The sequence below is a fragment of the Apteryx rowi genome, unplaced genomic scaffold (assembly GCF_003343035.1).
Source record: "Apteryx rowi isolate R43461 unplaced genomic scaffold, aptRow1 scaffold_111, whole genome shotgun sequence".
NCBI lineage: Eukaryota > Metazoa > Chordata > Aves > Apterygiformes > Apterygidae > Apteryx > Apteryx rowi.
Window position 1 is genome coordinate 1,717,982 of NW_020447320.1, and position 21,416 is coordinate 1,739,397.

The window sequence follows — 21,416 nt, forward strand, 5'->3', positions numbered from 1 at the left end:
AGGGGAGGGGAGGGCGGCGCGGCGCGGCGGCGAGGGGGTTAAGCCGCCGCCGCGGTTCTATTTGCGGCTGCCGCCGCTCCGGGAGATTAGCGCGCGGCTCCGCTCCCCCGCCCGGCCGGCCGCAGCAGGTGGCGGTGGCCGCGGCTCCGGCAGCGGCGACGGCGGCGGCAGCAGCGAGGGAGTTAACGCTGTGGCGGCGGCGGTGGAGGGGGCAGCAGCAGCGGCAGCAGCAGCAGGACTGAGGATCAGGCAGCGGCGGCAGCAGCAGCAGGGGGACTGAGGATCAGGCAGCGGCGGCAGCAGCAGCCGGGTTGCTAGGGATGGAGAGATCCCGTGTCACCCGGATGTGAGTGTCATGTTGGCCCAAACTCTAAGGGATTTGGCAGCGGCGGCAGCGGCAGCAGCAGCGGAGCAGCAGCAGCGGCAGCAGGAGGAGGAGGAGGAGCAGCAGCAGCAGCAGCCCCTCGCGTGTCGCTAGACACTACCATGGGGGTCGGATAGTGGGGAGCGCGGGGGCAGCGCACACCTGGCTTGGGGGTAGGGTGGGGGGCGTCTCTGCTTTTTTCTTTCTTCTTTTTTTTTTTTCCTTCCTCTCACACACCGGAGAAAGTGAGAATAATGCATCACCACCAGCAGCAAGAGCAGCACCCTGAAGGTAAGAGCCGGAGCGCCCACCAAGGGCAGCAGCGTGCCTGGGGCTGAGGGGAGGGGGAGGCGGGGGAGGATTTATGAGGGATTTGGGAGACAGGCATTGGGGGAGATTAGGGAAGGGGCTGAGGATGGGGTAGATTTGGGATGAGCGGCTGGGCTGGAGGAAGGGACCGGGAGAAAGGGCTCGGGGAATAGGAAGGGCATGGGATGAGGTTTAGAAGGGACAGGGATGCTGCCCTCAGTGTGTAACTAACATGGGAGCGGGTTTATACATGTCTGTTTCTGGCCCCGGGGCCGTTAATATCAGCTGGTCGAGCTGAGAGAGGCAGAGAGAGGACATGGCTTTGTGCATGTTTCCCTCGTATTTGTGTGGCTGTGGATAAACCTGCCTGGAGATGCCGCTTCCCAGCGGCTTTCTTGTGCGGGGGGCGGGAGGGCAGGAGGGCAGGTGCGGGGTTATTACAGGGCTTTGGACGCGATGTTTTCAGCCCGCTTCCCCGTCATGTCGCTGCTTGGAGCGCACGCAGAGACGACACACGGGGTTCCTATATGTTAATCTCCTTTGCAACGGGCTTCGGCAGCGCTACATCCCCCATTGTTGTTGTTTTTTTTTTTAATGATTCCTCCCTCCTGAAATTAGCAGTAAGTTTGTATTTTTGTCCCTGCTGGAGGGCAGGGGTTCCCCCGGGGAACACAGGCACTCGGGCTTTGTTTCACTTTCAAGTATTGATTTTAAAATGATGATAGATAGATTGGTGGTTTATTTGTGCCGAGCCACGTTTTATGGCATCCCAAAGGGCAGGCGGAAGGCGGGTGGGGGGTGGTGAGGGAAGGGGGAGGGTGGCTATGCCATTGCTTAAAAAAAGGCAAGAATCCATCCTTTGGAAACATGTTGGAGGTTAAATTCACACGTTGCCCTCGCTGTCAAACCGTAACCCGAGGAGGCAGCCTCCTTCTTGTGTAACCTAGCGAGGGACCAGCTGTTGATGCGCCGCCTGCTCGCCGATGGCCACCTCCTCCCGCCCGCTCGCCGTCCCCGGGGCTGGATGTGCGCGGAAGATGCGCTGGTTGCGGTCGGAGAGGCGCGGGCTCCGCGCGGCAGGGCCCCGCCAGCCCCGGGCCCCCGCGCCGCCAGCCCGGGAGCCATTTTAGCGCGGCCCCTCGCTCCCCTCGCGCCGCTTCCCGCCCTCACACGCGCCGAGGCGCGGGAGAGGCGCCGTCCCCGCCACGCGCACGTACCGGGGCTCTCACGTCTTTTTATTGCTTATTTCCCCCCACCCAGAAAAGGAGGAGTGTGATTTTGTCGGGGGGGCGGTGGGGGGGGAACGACTTCGTGTCTCGCTTGTATTTGATGAACAGTAGTCGTCGAGCGTTTATTTTCCGCTCCCGCCTCGGTAGCTGTCTTCCAGTCATTCCGTCTCCAACTCGCCGTACCCGTAACTGTGCCGTTCCTCCATTTTTTTCCCACCGAGGCATCTTCAAGTTTTGAATTTTCTCGGGAGTATCTCCCTCCTACAGGTGCATTTAGGAGTAGGCTCTTGCTCCAGTCAAAGGATCTTTGCTAGGTGGTGGTGTTCAGTCTTCTGTGTTGCCATCTCGGTTAACAGAACTTCATTAATTGTTCTGAAGGTGAAATTTGTTTTTTTTTCCCTTGTAAAAAAAAAGAAAAATAAAAGCATTCCTTTATAGTGGTTTCACTCTTGGAATTTGCGATTGGAAGATACCAGTACTATATGAATGTATTTATCACCAGACTATCAAATTTCACTTGTTGGAGGCATCCATGCGTTTTTCTTTGAGAATGCAGAATAGGGCAAGATTTAAGTTGCCTACAGGAATTTTCTTGGGTAGTGTTTCAAACAGTGTTGAATATTCTCAATTAAAAATGTGTAAGAATTTGAAACCACTAATTTTTTGACCAAAACAAAGTGAGGAAATAGTAAATGTTAAGGTGCTATAACAAAGTTGGTTATAAGAAGGAGGTGTGGTTTATTGGATTTAAATACAGTGACATGAAAGCTGACATGTAGTTTGGAAACTATGAACTAAATGGAAGGATCAAAATGTGAGATATTTGTGTGTAGTACTTGTCTTGACACTTAGATTAAACTTAAATTTATAGTACTGATTCCTGAACCTTATTTTACTGTGCAATTACATATGTACTCTTGCCATGTAGTATCTGTAGTGGAATCATCACACCATCAAGAATTCTTAAAATCTTTTTATCAACAATATTATGACATGTTTTATCATAAAAAAAAATAACCAAATACTTTTTTCTTTTTTTTTCTTCTCTCACAGAGGCGAACTATGCAAGCAGCACCAGAATTCCTCTCCCTGGTGACGGACCAACTATTCAGTCAAACAGTTCAGCACCATCCAAGCAAACTGTTCTGTCTTGGCAAGCTGCAATTGATGCTGCTAGACAAGCAAAGGCTGCCCAAAATATGAGTACTACCACAACCCAGCCTGTAGGATCTCTGTCCCAAAGAAAACGCCAGCAATATGCCAAGAGCAAAAAACAGGGTAATACGTCCAATAGTCGGCCGCCCCGGGCCCTTTTCTGTTTATCCCTCAACAACCCAATACGAAGAGCCTGCATTAGTCTAGTAGAGTGGAAGTATCCTTTGATGCAGTTTTCTTTTTTATGATCTGTTTTTTTGAGTTTTCCAAATGTATCAAGGAGATTGTCTTAACAACACCTCTTATAGCTTCTCAGCTAACACATGTTAGTTTGCCTGCATGTATGTGGGTAACTCTCATTAATGTTGATGGTAGTTAATTTTGCTTAAATTCCTGTTGACGATAGCCTCTTAATCTGTGTCATAATGATGCAGAGTATCATTTCACTGAAGTAAGTAACTCAGAGGAGAGCTCATAGCTGTTCCTTTTTTCTTGGGGAAGAGGAGTTCACATTCAGAACTTACTTTTCTTATCTATAGAGAGCATTCTGGGTATGCCCTTTTTAAAAGTTATGTTGTTTACTCATTTTACAATTGTAAAATAGTCGTCATCTTGCTTTCTCCATCTGACACATTCATCTTGCGAGAGCCCTTTCCTTCTTTAATTTCCCCTGTGGATTTTTTACTTCCCTCCTTATATCTTCCTCTACAATATACTCTTCTAGTAAATCTCTATATTGCATTAATTGCCCTTCCAAACATGGTTGAATGGATGGGAGTGTGTCTTGCAGTGTTAATTGGGAGATAGTTCTTAATGACCTAAGATGTCAAACCCATATCTTCCATATGGCAATCTGGTGTATTACCATTAAGGCAAGTGAACCTGTTGTAGAAATCTTTCAAAAGTGATATTTGCCAAATGCTAAAAGTAGGAGAAATTTGGAGCCAAGCTAAGGATTCACTGTAAGTATATGTGAGTATCTGAAATATATTCCTTTTCTCAACTTTTATGACATATATTTACCATGAAATGTATTTGGAAACATGAACATCTGTAGATAGGAGATCAGATATACTGGCATGTATTTATCATGGCTTGTACATTGGGGAAAGATTGCTTTTTCTTTGGTTCAGTGGCTGTAGGTTGGAAGAACGTGGATTTTTTTGGAAGAACTAATAGCATGTAGATTTGGTATATCATTTAATTCTCAAAAAATTTTGAAGTGAAGTATACAGTTTTGTTGAGGGAAGAGGAGAAAAAAGTTTGCCTATTAGCCTTGGCAAGATACCTTTAATAGGAAACAGCTATTCAAGAGAGTAGATTACTGAAGGTAAAACTGATTCTGTTACTTTAAACAGAACACCCAATCTGGCAATAGCAAGTGTTACTCATTTATAGGGCTTGTTTCTTCAATTCTTTGAACATAATTCAATTACAAATTTAAGATAGTGAAACAGATCCTGCTCTCATTTAAACTGGTATAAGTCCAACTAATTTCAGTAAATTGGCCTCTCCTTGGCTAAGGTCAGTTAGATGAAATTACTGTGGATTTAGAGTGGAATAAGTCAGGGCAAAATTTGTCGCAGTAGCACTACGTCATAAAACAAATTTGCCAATCTCACATTGATATTATTTGTTCATTTCTCAGGAAGATACTACAGATTAAGATGTATTTTCTAAATTTATTTTATACATAACATAGCAACCACTGATGTTGATAGGCTTTGTGAACATAAACTCAGCACTGGCAGCAAAACATTTTTTTTAGGCCAACAAACAGGATTTAAAAGGTCTTAAGGGACATATTATTGTAGTTTGCTTCAGAAAAATATTTTAAACTGACAAGACTGTACTTCTGAGGGAACAAAGTTTTTATTCAGTACTCTTTCCTTAGTCTTTCATGGAGCTGTTATCTATACATATGGAAGTTGTGTGTTGAACTGAGGGAAAAATGTCAAAAAATCATAGCTAGGCACCATTCTTCCTATCCAAACTTAACAAATAGTTTCATCCATGTACCCCCAAGTATTTGTACTTACAAGAAAATAATGAAATACTTTGGGAGAAGTACTAATTTCATTTAATAATAAGGTGAAGGTGGACTTCATGCATGTGAATTTTAAGAGAGATTTTTTTCTTTTGGGAAGACAAAAGGTTATCTCCAGGTTTAAACTGCTGCTATCTAGATCTGGGCATAGAAGCGTAAGCTACAATTCCTGCTGTCCTCATGTGAAAGCCTATAACCTCTCAGTCTGTATGACTGCAGAGCCAGTAATTATATTCTATTCCACAGTTTACTCACCTAAACTTTTATCTGCCCTGGCCAAGGCAAAATCGTTCGGGAGTCCAGCTGTCAAAGGCAGGAGGAGGGGCTCAGAGCTCTCCTCTGTGTGCATTATACAGCTTCCAACACTCACAGAGCAGAATTGTTGTTGTGATTTGTTGGGAATCTTTCTCATGTGAACTAGATCTGAAATTGTTTTTCTCCTTTGAACAAACACATCATTTCCATTAACATTAACGAGACATAGATGAACATCTGAAGACAGAACAGCTCAATAAGTATTCCTTACCCACCATGATGACCCGCATACTGAGTTAAGACTGTCTAGCTAAATTCATCTCTAGAATTTAATATAGAGTGTTCTGAGGCAGCAAGAGTATTACTTTCCTACTTTTTTAAAAAAAGAAGAGGACAATAAAAGGTCGTTATGATAGAAAATAATTTGATATAGTGATATAACTAAGGATGATGAAGAAGTGTTTGTCACAGTTATCAGTCAAAAAATTGCCTTAAAAGTAAGATTTGTTTTATGAATGTTGAAACTGAAAAGAGAACTGAACTGAAAGGTTGTAGATATTCAAAACTGATGAATTCCTTAACAGGATTTTCCAGACCATTTGACATATTTATACTACTGTCTATTTTTGCCAATTGTGTGGCCTTAGCTGTTTACATCCCATTCCCAGAAGATGATTCTAATTCAACTAATCATAATTTGGTAAGTACTCCTGAATTTTTATCTTATATATATGTTTATTATTTTTTTATCTTGATAGTCAAGTTATGAGCTGCTAGTATTTGAAAGCAGAAAAAGGTATGGATGATAATTTTAGTAAAAAAAAATTTGTATGTAGTGATACTTTGAGATAAAATGTATTTACAATATGCCGTTGCCTTGTTTTTTCAGTTTTAGTATGTACTTCCTTGTGTCATGTGTTTAAAGTACAGTTTTCAGGAGTGAAATTCTTTGGAGGAGAATGCAAGTTAATGTTATGCTGAACATATATGTATATGTGACAATATAAAAATATTTTGAGTTTCTGTTGCTTGCATTGATTAAATATATTTACTTGTCATTACTGTATTCTTTATATATCTGTGTTTCAGTCCTTCTGAAGTTTTATTGCCTTTCCTAGTATACTTGTCTAATCTCTTTTCGGATCTTAATGGTGTAATTTAACTATATTTTTGTATTAGACAAAAGTGGGAAATTTTACAGTAATACATTTTACAGTGATAGGAACATTAATGTGAATTTTAAGAGGTCGCTGCTATTAAAAATGATCTTTTAAAAGGGATGGTACTTCAAGAAATATTTCATTTGTAGAGCTGTATTTCTTGGGCTGAAAATAGTATACTAGTGTTTTACTTGAAAATGTATCATGAAAAAAATTTTTATTAGAGTTGTGTATTTTAATAACACTTATAGTGACTATCACACTCAAGATTAATATTGTATTACATTGTAATAGTTCCACTGTTTATTCTAAACACTACCTTGAAATAGAAGAGTTCAGTGGTCCTGTGCTCTCTCAAAATCTGCATGTGACTTCTTTGTAGGATGAGAGGAGTTCAAAAAATAAAGAATCAGAATCCCAAACTGGTAAATAAGTAATTTCAGATTATTTTATCTGGAAAAAATAGGTTGATATGAGGTCTTCTATTTATGGAGATGTTTGTCCATTTCATGGTGTGTAAATTTGTTTATTTCTCTAAAAGTAATTATTCTATGCTTATGACCCATTTTATACATTCTTGTTTATCAAGATTAAGCAAATATGGACAACAAAAAATGCTGGCAAAAGGCAGAATAATCCAGGTCAGTGTGAAGAACAAGTTATGCAGCTGTGTATCTAGCCAACCAACAGTCTTTGTCTTTTTTTTTTTTTTCCTGAGAAATTCATGGCACAAATCTCCATAGCTGTCAGTCTATGACAAGATCTGCTAATAACTAATTTCATAAAGCATTACATGAAAAGCGTAAAACAGTTACTTGTGTCAGAGGCTAATCATTTTGAAAGAAATGTTTTTTAGCATTAGTTTTGTTAGGCCAAGGTCTGATATTTTTGACCTAATTTTACAAGCTGTTAGCATTTAGAAAGAAATGCACATTTTTGTCTGTGTTTGTTTTTCTTTTTTTTAAAACTAATGTGGCCATATCGGTCTAAGCAAAAATAAATTATACTTTTTTAGTAAGAGATCCTTATCCATTTTCAGTAGAAAGGGTCTTGAATGCCCCTAAATATATGTGCATAAAGTTTATAACTTGACCTTTTAAATTCTCTCAAATTCCTGTTTGAATCTGCATCTTGTTTATACTGAGGTTAATTTTGAGTAATTCAGCTGCTCAAGAACAGAGTTTATCTTTACAACATACTTGCAGGTGCTGAGACAGACTAAGTCAGATGAAGGGAACATGCATACACATATCCTGTGTATCTGATCTAATAAAATAAATAGTTTTGGAATTAGCAGTAATTGGCTTATTGCTGAAGTTCTACATCTGTTGAATAATATTCAGAAGCTTTATGACATTGGTTTGAAAAATTGAAAAATGATCATAGTATCACCCAAGTATTAAATCTTATGAACAAAGTCTGGTAGGATTTTAGTGCCCTGCATGTAGACACGCTTGTCTTCTACTAACACTACATTACCAGTTTGATCTTTCTGGGGGACTCTACCCCATTCTGGTGTTAAAACCAATTCAAAAGCTGAGGCAAATGAGATACCTCTCCCTCTCTCTTTCCAACCCAGATTCACAGTCCCATCAACCCCATAGCCTCTTCTTTACCCTTTCTTCTCTGTGGGCACAGGGATCCACTGACCCTGTACAGATTGCAGTACTGCTCTCATATAGTGCTTTGCGGACTGTGGAGATGGGAGTGAAGAGCAGGAATATTCTACCTCTGGTGCCTTCACTTCCTCATTATACAGAACCCCCAAACCTATTCTGGTCTGCAGAATAGGTATTTTTCTTTGTGATGGGATATTAGAAGACAGCTTCTGTATGATGGAATTTCCAAGGCCTGTAAGAGAAACCTGAGATACAAGTTCTGAGTTTGTCTTTGCCTGTGACTTAGTGAAACACTGACCAAATATCACTTAACTGCTGGCTGAGCTGTCAGGGAGCCCTGCTCTCCCTTTCTCAGGAGTGTTTTAACATGCAGAACGTATTGCCAATTCATATAATCAACACAAAGTCAGTTACTCTCTGCAATAGTAATAGCAAAATAAGTTTTATGATAAATTAACCAAAAATATGATGGACATTTTAAGAAACAGATAGATATGTCTTAAGAGAAGTAACAAATGAAATGTATGCATATTAATGAACTTTTGAAAATAGGCCATGTCTTGGGTATCTGTTATTCCTGGATCTGAGTCAATTTTGGCTTAACGTGTCTTAAAGATATCTGTGAGAAGGCTCTACACCATTGTTGTTGGAAGAGTACACTGTTTTTAGAAAATTGCCAGTACAGATAAAGCATAAGGCTGGGACAATTGTATATTTTCTGTGTTGGTCACTCATCTTTGCTGATATGCAAGGTGTGATTATTGAGATTTTTGTGATGTGGCCGACAGTACGCTCTGAGATACTTATGATAACTTTTAAGGAAACAAGAAAAGATTGCTTCATATCAGTGACTCTAAACTCGGCAGACTAGAGTCAGCTATCACTGGTTTGGTAGGATAGCAGTCTCTTTCTTTGGTAATTTATGTAGCTCCACTTTTCTAACACCTTCTTGGCTAACAGCCTTTATTAATAAAAAATTTCCTCTTTGTGGTTATTAATACACCTTTCTGTAGGAATTATTACTCTTTTTTTGGCCTTTCTTTTCCTCTTCTGAGTAAACAAGCTTAAATTTCTGTTCTGCCTTTTTGCCATTCTCTGTTGAGGATAGAGGGTGCACTATAGCTATTTTTTTGCGCGGTGGATTCATTGTCATTCTTATTGTTCCTCAAAGGCAATGTATTAGCGCTGGATGTTGCCAAACAACACATTTCAAGCAAATCTTAAGTGCAGAGTTAAGTTACCAGACTGAACTGTGCTTGACCACTTGCCAGCATTACAGTCCTGTATTGCGATGGGAAGTTTATTTACTCCCTTGTCTGAAACACCGTGACATCTCTCTGGTGTGTGCCAGGAGAGGAGGAAGGGATGTTCTCTTCTCTACCTTGAATGGACCAGTTCTGTCATGCTCTCTGAACTGCAAAGAGTGCAGTACAGTCTAATGAGCTTTAAAAATAGTTATTCAGCTTGATCCTGAACTCTACTTATTGAGTAATTTAGTCCCTAATCAGCTGATGTTCTTTCTGGCTAGTGAAAAACAGGGAACAGACAGGTTGTGGTGGGATGGGAACTGGTGGGACCAGTTCTTCTGCCAGTAGATAATGAAACTGCTATTGATCCAAGGAAGTTATTTCTGCCCTGTAGCAGGAGAACTGGATTGTATATTCTGAGATGAATTTGACATAAATGTACTACTTCATTCAGATTTTCAAGTAGTTTCTTTCTCCTGCCTTTCAGAAGTTTCAGGTGATCTAAACTTCCCTATGCTTGATTCAGCTCTACTTCTGCCAGTGTCTCCTGTCTGAGTTTGATGAAAAGCAGTTTCTGGCAAGATGGGTTTCCTGTATACATCTTCTTTCTGTTTCTGTCTTTTCAGTTTTTTTCCCCATCTGTGTTATGTTATTTCCCTTCATGTCTTTTGTCTTCTTTAACTTCCCACTCATTTCTTTTTCTTTTCTTGTTATCTTTTGTCTCTGCCCTCTGGCTTCCCTCTGTGTTTACTCTTCTGTTTGTCCTCTTCTGCAGCATGCTTTACTCTATCTCACTCTCCCACCTCAATATCTTTTCTTGTATCATCCTGTTGTACGATGGTGTGTTCTCTCTTACTGCTTTGTGTTTTGTCTGTTACTCACTTTCCCATTGGTCTGACTTGCACTGGACTGCTTACTTTACAATGTACAGGCAGACTGGCACAATGCAGGTCTGAATTTTTGCCATGAGCAAGACTCTTTCGGTTATTCTTTTTCTTTTTTTAAAAATAAATGAACAGTAAGAAGCCATCTATGCTGATTCCATGAAAACTAGATCCCTGAAGTTTGAGTTGAGTGTGCTTTCAGTGTATTGCATCTCTTGTGACTAGACCACAAAGGCTCTCATTGGTGAGATTGTTCTACTTGAGGAGAGATTGAAAGCCTGTGCTTTTTGAAAGCCTGTGCATTTTGGGGGACTTGCATGAATTACAGTAAACTGGCAAGTGCAGAGTCATCTGCATAAAGAGCTTGACCTCAGTAATGACTCCATGCTCCAGATAACAGGATTCTTTGGCCTTGTTTCTGACTTATTGTCAGTGGGGGACTCTCTCCAAGAGTGGGGTTCTGCATTAGAAAAACATGCTGTGCTTATAGAGCTAGTGAGAAGGTGGTGTATGCATCGTCTGCTGTGCAGTGACCTGGGCACCTTCTGTTGTTCCTCTCTATTTTCTCAGCCAGTTGGGACTGGGAGAGCCATAGTGGAGGACAGAAAGGTCCTGTTTGTATGCTTTCTTTCAGGCAAAGATTTCCTCTTTAAGTAGATTTGTGTGGATCTTTCAGTGGCCTCCAACAATAGGAAAGTCCACTCTCCAGTGTTGTCCCTGAACTGTTAATTGTGTCTTCAATCTAGGGCATGGCAGGAGAGTACTCTGAGAAGACCCAGTTGAACTTGTGACCTGGAAGTGTCAGGCTTCTTATCCTTATCCCATTAGCAGTCCCATGACTCGTTCAGTCCTAAGGCCACATGACTAATACACCCATTGAAAAGGTTTTGTTTTTTACCTTGCACCTAGTTATTGAAATCCTCTATATAGAGCCTTAATAAATATCTGAAAATATTGATGCATGATGTTATTAATTGTAACCACATTTAATAAATAATAAGTCTAAAGATTCACTTGTTGAATAGGTAAGTGTTCTGTGATATATTTTAGAAAATATTTTGTGTATATATACTGTCTTTGCTGTGTTTACTTCTTTAGTTTAGGGATCTTGGATGCCTCACCCCTCACTTGGAACATGTTCCAATCTAAATAATTTTTTGTCACCATGTTTCAGATATTTTTCTATCTTCTGGTTCTTAGTTAATGCTCTCTCCTAATGTTTGTAATAGCTAGCATGAAAGTTACCCAAGTAAACTTTCGGGAAAGATGGAAGATAATTTGCACTCTATTGAAAATACTTCATTTTACATGTGGAAAAACATGATGGAGACATTACAGTGTTTTGTTGCATTTATTTAGCCAACTGCTTAACTACTGGTACTAATGGTAATAGATTAATTCTTTGAGGGGGAAAATGTCAGTAAGTTTAATCTGAAAAAAAAATCTTCAAAAATATTGTATCTAATTGTAATTGATGTACAACGTGAATGTTATGTTGCCTATTGATTCAAGTCAGTGAAATGTATTTATAGCTCTGTGTATGACTAGTCAGAAGGGCCTGAGAGAATGTCAGTAGTTTACTTCTGAAAAATCAAATGATAGGAGCTGTCCTTTTTCTCATGCAAGCTTAAAAATGAGTAGGCTTTGAATTCTCTCATCGGGGTTTGTGTCTATGTGCATATGTAAATTTTCTGAGGGACAGTTTTTATCATTTTTGGTTTCTGCTATTTTTTTCTGTACATAGATTACCCTGTCATCTATTTTCTTATTAAAAAACATGAAGTAACTGTTTAACTACTGGAGCAGCCTGACTTATTTTTCTAAAAATTAACAGTAAGGCTGTTTGATGGTTATAAGCTGAGACAGTATGCATCAGCAAGTAACCTTTGCACAGCTGCAAGAATTCCTTAATAGATGACATTTCTTCAAGGGGATTATTAAAAAAATATTATAATGCTGTACTCAGTCCTATCTTCGTATTCCAATTTTTTATATTCCTACAGGGCCAAAACTTCCAGTAATATGTATTAGCTAATTATCATGGATTGCTTTTATTTTATCGGTGCAGATCATGGTTTTTAGAAGCTCACGACATCACATAAGACTACTTCTTTTCCTTTCACGTTGTAATGCACACCTCTGCAAAGTAAATGAAAACTCTGTGTTGGTAGCGTTTTACACCCGCTTTGTACTGCATCCAGTTCTTAGGCCTACTGTGTCTACTCTGCACTGTATTAGTAGCATAAACCAGCTGGTTCTCGATTTTTCTTGGTGAAAAGAATTGCCATGTGTCAAGTCTATCTCTAGTGATGAATGAAATAGAATTTTTATTTCATTCTCTGCCTTAGGAAAAGGGACATTTCTGGAAGAAAGATATGACCAAGATGCCTGGCAATTTTCAACTGGTCGAGGGATTAGTTGGGTTTGTAGAGAGTTGGGAATAACATGGACTAGTCCTCAAGTTACTCTGAATTATAGCCTGGACCAGATCTGCTCCTAGGAAAGGATTATTTTTTTATTAGGATCTAGTTTCTTTAGCACAGATAAAAATGACTGTTCAGAGAGCAAGGGATTGAAGAGAAGGTTCACAACTTAGTTGTACAGGTTTAAGTAATGGCACTGCAAAAATAACTTCCCCCATTTTTTTTTTTAATGCAGTAGATAGCTATCCAAACCAGAAGGCCCCACACAAAGATGTACTTAATCATTCTCATTTGGAAGGAAATGTTTTTCCCTGTTCAAAGTTGCAAGCTTGTTCCTGTGAGGAATTCCTACTAAGGGCTTGTCTCTCCTTAAAAAGATTTGCTGGTAGTGCTCTACTGGCAAACTGCCTAGGGAGATACAGCGTATACCAGAAAAAGAGTTCTTTTTCTATTTAGTCTAAAATCAGTTTCCCCAAAAGAATAGTGCTGCACTGGCATTTTTTTTTTGCTAGTTTAATTGAGGTGTGGGGTTTTTTTGTTTTTTATTTTTCCCTTTCCTTACTCTCCCAGTTGATAAAAGTATGCCAAGGAAACTTTAAAGTGTAGTCCTGTCTCAATAAAAATAAATCAGTGTGCTTCCAAACATTCCAAATAATCTTGTTAGTTACTATATCAGTTGAATGGTTGGTGGGAAAGTAGTTAGATGTTGACATTTAAATTGTTGTCATTCAAGTTTAAAGTGAGCATTCAAGATGAGTGGGAGAAGTTTGTACTTTTCATACAAACTCTTGTAATAGTGAGAGTACAAGTTGATGCTTAAATGCTATGAAAAATACAAACAACCCTAGTTTATAAAACCAGTTTACTGAATACAGGTAAACCATGTGAATTACTAATTTACTGCAATACTAATGTGTGTAAATTTGACAAAATACTAATCCACAGATTTTATTCCTTAAGAATAGTCCCTATGTTTAAAAAAAAAAGATTCTGAAGTGTTTACTCAGCAAATATACACATAAAATGGAGAATTTTTACACATTGCCATGTATCTGTGCCATGCCAAAAGTGGATTGTCATAAATATTATTAGAATTTGCTTTATAAAACCTGTTAAAAATGGCAGGTTATGTAGAATAGATATGTTTATTTTTTAAAAAGTTGTTTCTCTCAAGAAGCATATTATGCGCTGAGAACTGTTTTTTCATTTTTGTCTTTGTTATGTGAAAGTGCTGTGTCTTGAAATCTTACAGAATTGGGATCCATGACTTTTGAAAGTGTTGAGCAAGGGCCTGTTCACTTGCTTAATTCATTTGAGCAGAAATGAAACAGTTCTGGGAGTTTTTGAAAAGCTTGTTCCTGGTTGCTTCAAAAGGCTCATTATGCAGCTGCTGAGATCAACTAAAATATATTTTCTAATCTGGTGAGGTTTAATGTCAAACTGTTTTCAATGATGGTTAATTGAATGTGTGACTTGGTTCACCATTCATTTTGCAAGAATTCAAATTTTTTTATCCTAATGTCAAGCTCCAAAACCTTTCTCTTTTGCTGGGCCATCTGGAAGGACAGGGGTATGAAGAAAGGTTAAGTGACTATGTAATGATAGTGGGAGAATGTTAATTAGGATGGATTGGCTTTTCGGTGCTAGTCTTCTTTGGTTATTGCATAATCTTCTGCAATATAAACTTTATTTAATGAATTATAGCTAAAATATCCTCCCTTAGTCCTCACTCCTGTAAAATTCACTTGGTAGCACTAATTAGCAATGTAATTATTGTTGTTTATGTTTTTCTATTCCCGTGATGAAGAAAAGTGCTTTTAGAGTTCCATTCTTGAACAATTCCATGATTAAACAATGTGATTATAATAATGCAGATTCTTCTCAGAAATCTTGAAGCTCATTTTCAGCATTTCAAATAAAAATTTAAATAAAGACATGAGATTTATGCTCAAAATTTAACTATGACAAGAACATTTTCAGTAAAATCAATACAGCTGTCCAGGATACATTATTTTCCTATTCAGTGTTGGTAGGTAGTATTCTAGAATAGTGCTGTAGTGATTAATAGCAGTATAAAACTTTGAAGTGGTAAGCAGATTGAGCAGACTGATTTGTTTCCATAGTTATGAACCAAGATTTTTTTTCTCTCATATTTAATATTAAAGGTATTCTGCTAATACATTTTCAGTTTTGTTGCATGGCTAAAAGTTTGGGCAGAGTCTGACTGCTCTGTTGCCATGACATGGCTGTTTTCATGGCAGTCACTGTTCATCTGGATAAAGAGCTACATAAACGTTTGAAAACTTTTAGAATATGGGTATTATCAAAGATCTGAATCTTTAAATTTGTTAGTGTGGTAAATCACACATAATACAAGTCGTTACCAGGGTTGATCAGTATAGCAGAAAGGATGATACCAGTGCAAAAGACCAGAAGTGAATCTTTCTAGAAATATATTTTTATTGCATGTTTTCTAAGAAATTAGCATTTGATATATCTTAATTGAGGATAGTAGTTCAGCCTAAAGATTCATTTGGCCAGTTGTTTCCTAGCTATACCCTCTTGATAAAAAACAGGTGGTATATTGTATTTTATCTTATCTGACAGCTTAGATATATCATACCGAACTGTCATGTTTGGCTTCAGTAGAGTTTTGCAGAAGAAACAATGGCACTAAGGAGCATATAGAGTCAGTTACATTTGTAAGGCATAAAGGCAGGAAAGATCTTCTGAGTGTAAGAACATAAACATAAGAAATCTGTATTAATAAGGTTCAGTAGCTTAATAATTGTATTTTTCTAACTCAGTTGCTAAAAGGATTGGCTCACAGAGGCTAGAGTTGCTTTCCAGCGCTGCAGCAGCCTCCAGAAAGATGGTGTCTTCTGCCACTCAGCTAATCAGAAAAATACAGTCTTTCCATGGAACTGAACAGCAAATACCCCAAAGCTGTATTATGTTTATTGGACATTTTGTTATGCTGTTTTCACTCTGATTAATTCATTATGGTACTATTACATATATATTTTTCAAATACTGGTCCAGAATCCTTTAAAACACATGCAGATGATGGGTGGCGTAAAATCAGTTTGTTATTTTATATTTAAATAATTGTATGTTTTTTTCATCCCCTTAACAGTTCCAAATTTGGGTAGATTTTATCTTTCAGTAGTTTATTTCTTGCTATAGCAAAGGAAAAGGCTGAAAGAAAACAGCCTACCAAATTATGTAGACCTTGTACATTTATTTTTAAGAATAGGCAGGTCTCAAAATATCTTGACACTACTGACTTAAGATAAACTAAATAAAAGAAACTCAATAATAAAAAAAAATACAACGTTTAACTCAACTATATCTAAAAGACTCGTAATGTTCAATGATGCTCACTACAGTTTGTGCTCTGACTGACTGCTAGAGCAAAGATGAATACTTTCAGATAAGAAGTCCCTGCCTCTGGCCTGCGTAAGTAGTGCAATACAGCTGGCTCTGTCTCCCGTAGAAGTGCCTCAGCTATCACAACTCTTGAGGTATAGTATAGAACAGAAAGTTTCTCTACATTCTACTACCAAATTGAATGATGCTTAACAATTTTCGCTAATACCTGTGGGTTGCGATTGAAACTGGTTACAAAGCTGGTTAATATTTTATGCAGCTTGTGGACAATCTGTTCATGTTTTTCATCCCATCCAAAAGATGGATTCTTAAGTTCTATGCTACCTGATCCTTAAGAAGTCATTTAAAAGGCAATGCTGAATAGGAGTCATAGTATTAGCCAATGTAACGCAGCTTTGTCTTACTTGTAATGAAACAGTATTAAATTAAATTGATATTCCCCAAAACACAGTTTTAGCAGGGGCCATGTTGTTTTACTGGCTAATGATTCAGTTTTGTGTTTGCATTGTCATGGATATCTTGGCGTGAGTCCATGTTAAGACCAGACATGCCTACCATCTGTATTGTTAATACAATAAGAAGACCTTACCATGAACTCTGGAAGCTTTGCACGCTTAACACTCGCATAGTTAATGCGTATTGAACATAGGTGGACTGAGCATGCACGGACCTCGTCTGTCTGCACATATCTGCAAAGACTTGTGACAATTTTAAAGACCGTCTCCTGTAGCAAAAGACTGTCAGCTGCCTCTCACATCTATATTTTCCCTAAGCTCTGTGTGGCTATGAATGACAGTGTTAATCAATATGGATGAAAAATACATAGGTCACGAGCTGTGATGTAGCTAAGGTCATTCTCTTAAGAGTTTCCTATTAGAAAGGGAAAAAAAAAGCCCCCCGAAAAACGCTCTTGCTGTCACAGTTCATGTGTATGTATCTCTTTGTGCCCTGTAATTTCTAGAGTGTCTCATTTCAACCAGATACAGAAGAAACAAAGATTTCAAAGTTAATTTTACATATTTTTTAAGAATAGGCAGAGGAGAGAAACTTTATCATTGTTCCCTCTTTCCTTCAAAGGCAGGCTGCAGCAGGAGCCCACATGTCACACCAAAGCCAATCAGCCAGTGCCAGTCTGTAGGAATGAGGCTTCATTAATTTCCATGCTTACAGAACTGCTTGTCTCCTCTAACAGGAACACTGAATTATGCTGGTTAAGGAAATAAATATTTTGGTGCCATAGCAGAAAGGATAAGAGAAGGTGGATAGGATGCTAGCCAAGAACTCAAGGAATGAGCATTTAATTATCTACTTTGCCCCCAACTTTTGTGATCTTGGACAGGCTATTTATCTTTTTGGTATTTTAGTTTCCCATGTATAAAATAGTTTTCTGCTCTAAAAGGACATCAAAAGAATAAGGAATTTAGAGACTGAAATGTTCAGATATGAACATAAATATGGTAAAGAAGTCTGGGGAGTTCTTTCAAAACGTCATTTCTCATTTTCTCTTTAACTGGAAACGGTTTGGCTGACTTGCTGGTGAACACCAGAAATCAGCATTAATTTTGTTATCAGAGGCTATATTTCAAGGTTGAGAATGTAACATGTATTGGCAACAAATTTTGGTGAAGAAAAAGTGATTGGTAGTGGCAATATAGGAACAGAAGGAACAGCCACTGTTCCCATAGTGATACAGCAAAAGCGGTGACATTTAGGTAAACAGCAGTGGGAAAGGAAATTTGGGGGAGTTACTGTTAGATGTCTCAGAAGATACAGTAAGCTTCCATACGGTGTTTCATGTGTATCTGAAAATGTTAATGTTGATCTTCTGATCATTGTATTAATAGCACAAGCACACCTCAGTGTTTGGTGGGAAGTCCAGCCACTTCCTGGAACGGGTGATCCCTCCGTGAAACCAAGGCAGGCAGCATCCCTGTCAGCAGAAATTGCTCGTAGCGAGAGTAGCCTGATGTTTTGAGTGTGCACAAATATGCTCATGTGAACTGTCCAGCTGGTTAGGAATGGTGCCACAGAAGGCGTTTTCAGCGTGACCACATGACACACAGATGACAATGGTATTTTTAGAAACCCTTGCAGCAATGTTGCTGTTGATCCAAATATTACATACATATTAGCCCCAAATAATTGTTTTAAATAGACATATGAAAGCTCAAACACAGGACCTTAGTACTTACTTTTACTCAATGAAAAATAGGACTGAGGCATTGCATGGTTATGTGTACCTCTCTGCCTGTCCACTGGTCAGTGCAGATTCTGGGATCATGTAAGGACTTTTGCCTGGGGACCAAGCAAATAATTATGTGGCTAAAATTTTCATTCTTGTAATAGTAATTGTTTTGAGATAAAGTAAAAGTATGAAGTAAGAAGAGTAGGGCATTAAATACAGAACAGGAAATGAATTTCAAACAAAAGATGTAGGAGGAGTAGTTTTTTTACACGGGAACTTTCAGGAAAGTTAGCTAATCAATTCAGCATGGATTAGATAAACTGTCTTCTGAAGCGATGCAAAGTAAGTGAAATAACACTGTGAATGTTGGAATTAGTGTCCACACAGGGACTTAGTGCTGGTGTTTAACTAATCCCCATTGTCTGTGTTGTTAATGGGGCTGTTTCAGAAGGTATCAGAAGAACAGCAACAACTGGAAAGGCTAACTTGAAAGAACAACTGCACAAAGATAGAGTATTTTAATGTTAGACATAACTTGTTTTAATAAATAATTAGAATGAGCATGATCCAGTCTTTGAACAAAAATATGTCAATGTTAGATTGTTTTCCTTTTTGTCTTGAATGTGCTTTGTTCAGTTCCACTGAAAATAGGGTAAAGATTTACAGATGACTGAGGTTTTGACACTGGTGGGTGTTCAGTGAATGAAAGATTTCAACTGAAGGGTTAAATAGCATGGGTTGTAAGCACATTAGAATTGTCTTTTTCTTGCCTTTAAACAAGTGTGTAGGAAACAAAATACAAATTGATTAATAGATAACCTTCAGACAGGTTAGTCAACATGAATGAGCTAAAAACCCCATAGATTTTGGGGTGGAAGATAGTAGAAGTATATGAAGAGATGGATTAAAGCTCTGTGCTTAAAGGTTTCTGTACAATAGCTGTTTTTTAATGGTTCAAGAAGTGAACCACTTTTAAGTTGTCAAGGATGCTTCAATATTCTTCATAAAAGATTATTTTGTAGCTGCATTACTTTGTAAAATATGCTTTGAAAGTGTCTATTTAGCTTATAAAGAGGGTATCTTAAGGCAAAGTGGTGACACTGAAAAACTGATTATTGGCCCGTGCACCAGACTCTAGTTGCAAGATTCTGTTTTCACAAATGTTAATTTAAATTCCATACTTCAGCATTTAGTATAAAAAGACATACAATAATGTTATCATTCTGTTCTGTGACTTTCTGAGACACTACTAAAAACTTCTGAATTACTATGTACTACTTATTAAATACTTCTGAATTTACTTTTACAGAAGTATATAGCATATTTAATATTCTGACTCGAATTTCAGCTCCAAAAAAGAACAAATTTTACGTTTAGGCAAATCATTATTTAGATACAGGGTCTTCAGAGTTCAGAATTTATTTTCTTATTTTTATAAGATGAATGTTTGCAATTGAATGTTTGAATCTTAAGCTTGCTTATCAGACAAGGAAAAGAAAGAAGCAACCTATGGGCCCAAGTGCATGCCAGAAGATATAACTCATATGGAGAGGGTTTAATTACTAGAACAGATCTTCAAACTTTTCTGTCAAACATGTAAACCACATTATTGCTGAATGTGGAAGAAAAAGGAGAGTCTAAAACCACAAGAATCTTCTTTTAAGGGGTGAAACTATTAAAAATGTAAGTGAACATAGCCATTTTATAGCATATTTATAAAACTTTAATATTTTGTATTGGACTCTTGATCTTTTTCCAGTATGGTATTTTGAAGAGTTTGTGATTGAGATGTATAGTGTGTCCTATAATTACACAATAATCACAAAATAAGTCCCTAGCAAACATAAAGGACCTCCAAGCTGGACCAGGTTAGTCCAGGTACTTAGATTCTTTCCCACCTACTTGTTTACTCATTCCACTTTTCCATTCTGAGAAAAGATTGTAAATGCTACTGCAGCCTTGGATCTGCTGTGACACCCACTCACCAGTGTATCATGAGGAGAAAGCTGGGAGTGGAGGCTCCAAACTGATGTTTCCACCATAATAATGTAATTTTTTTCTTGGCAAGTAATGGGAGCTCATCTGTTCCTCTGTGAGCTAACACTCTTAAGGTGGCTATGAACTGATGAGTAACCTCATCAGCTATCACTAAACTTAGAAGCCTTGGGTGTCTCTCTGTAGTCAGTCTGCACAATCATACTCTGCCTAATTAGAGTGCAGTGCTGATGTCTCTCTTCACTAAATTATTAGAGAGGTCAGTGATAACCAACATACTTCAGTTTCCTGGGCAAGGGGCAGATATGTAGGTTCACATTTGTCCTGAGGAGGCATTTCCTCAATTAACAAGCAGCATGCAGTGTGCCAGACACTCCAGCACAGGGTCAGCACTCAGCATGTAAGGTGACCCTGAAACAGCAGCTGTTTCTACACTGTAGAATATATGGCCCTTTCTTAGCATGTGGAGAAAAGGCATTTTGAAGGGAAATCTTAGGAGGTGAGAACCCAAGTTTTTCTATCCTTTCTCCTCTTAAGCTTTGGAGGAGTAACCATGAGTAAAAAGTCCATGAATTTACTGTACTCAGGCAATAGAGGGGCATTTCAGGAGAGAGCCTACAAAGCTGTTAATTTTAGCAAAGACTTGTAACACCACAAACTCTTCCTCACTCTTACTTGCCTTTACGCCAATTGTGAATATTATATTCATTTTTTAAGTTTGTGGTGGAATTGCTTTTCTAAAGATGAAAAAGGGGTAGCTATAGGCATGTGTCTTGACTTCGAAAGGGAAGCAAAATGATTTAAAGGGCTTACTCGTTTTTGGATTGTAACTTCTGAAGAAGTTAAAGGTTCTGGACTTGCATGTGTGTTGCAGATGAAACTGCACTGCTTGAAAAAGCTTTCAGAATCTGCATTTTAGCAATCTGCCGGTTTAGCAGTGGTAGTTCCTTCTCTAGAAATGGATATTATAGCTTTGTTAGTTTGTAAGTGAAAAAAGGAATTTTACAAAGCATATTAAAACATAGTAAAGAATATTATCATTCTATCCAGAAGGTAAAAATGAGACTGAAATTTGTTTTTTAAAATGATTGTTTATTCTTAAACTAAAATGTGAATTAGTCTTTTTGTGTGTATTTGTGTATTCATTTCATTAA

The 21,416-nt window shown here is 38.4% G+C and overlaps 1 protein-coding gene across 2 annotated transcripts in view; it reads left to right on the forward strand.

Annotated features, from left to right (window-relative positions):
- Positions 1 to 618: 618 nt before the first annotated feature.
- CACNA1D (calcium voltage-gated channel subunit alpha1 D) overlaps positions 619 to 21,416 on the forward strand; it is a 211,763-nt gene continuing 190,965 nt past the window's right edge. For both annotated transcript variants that reach the window (XM_026076611.1, XM_026076620.1), the window contains exons 1-3: positions 619 to 655; positions 2,956 to 3,274; positions 5,954 to 6,059. In XM_026076611.1, coding sequence (XP_025932396.1) covers positions 619 to 655; positions 2,956 to 3,274; positions 5,954 to 6,059 — 462 coding nt within the window. The remainder of the gene's footprint in view (positions 656 to 2,955; positions 3,275 to 5,953; positions 6,060 to 21,416) is intronic.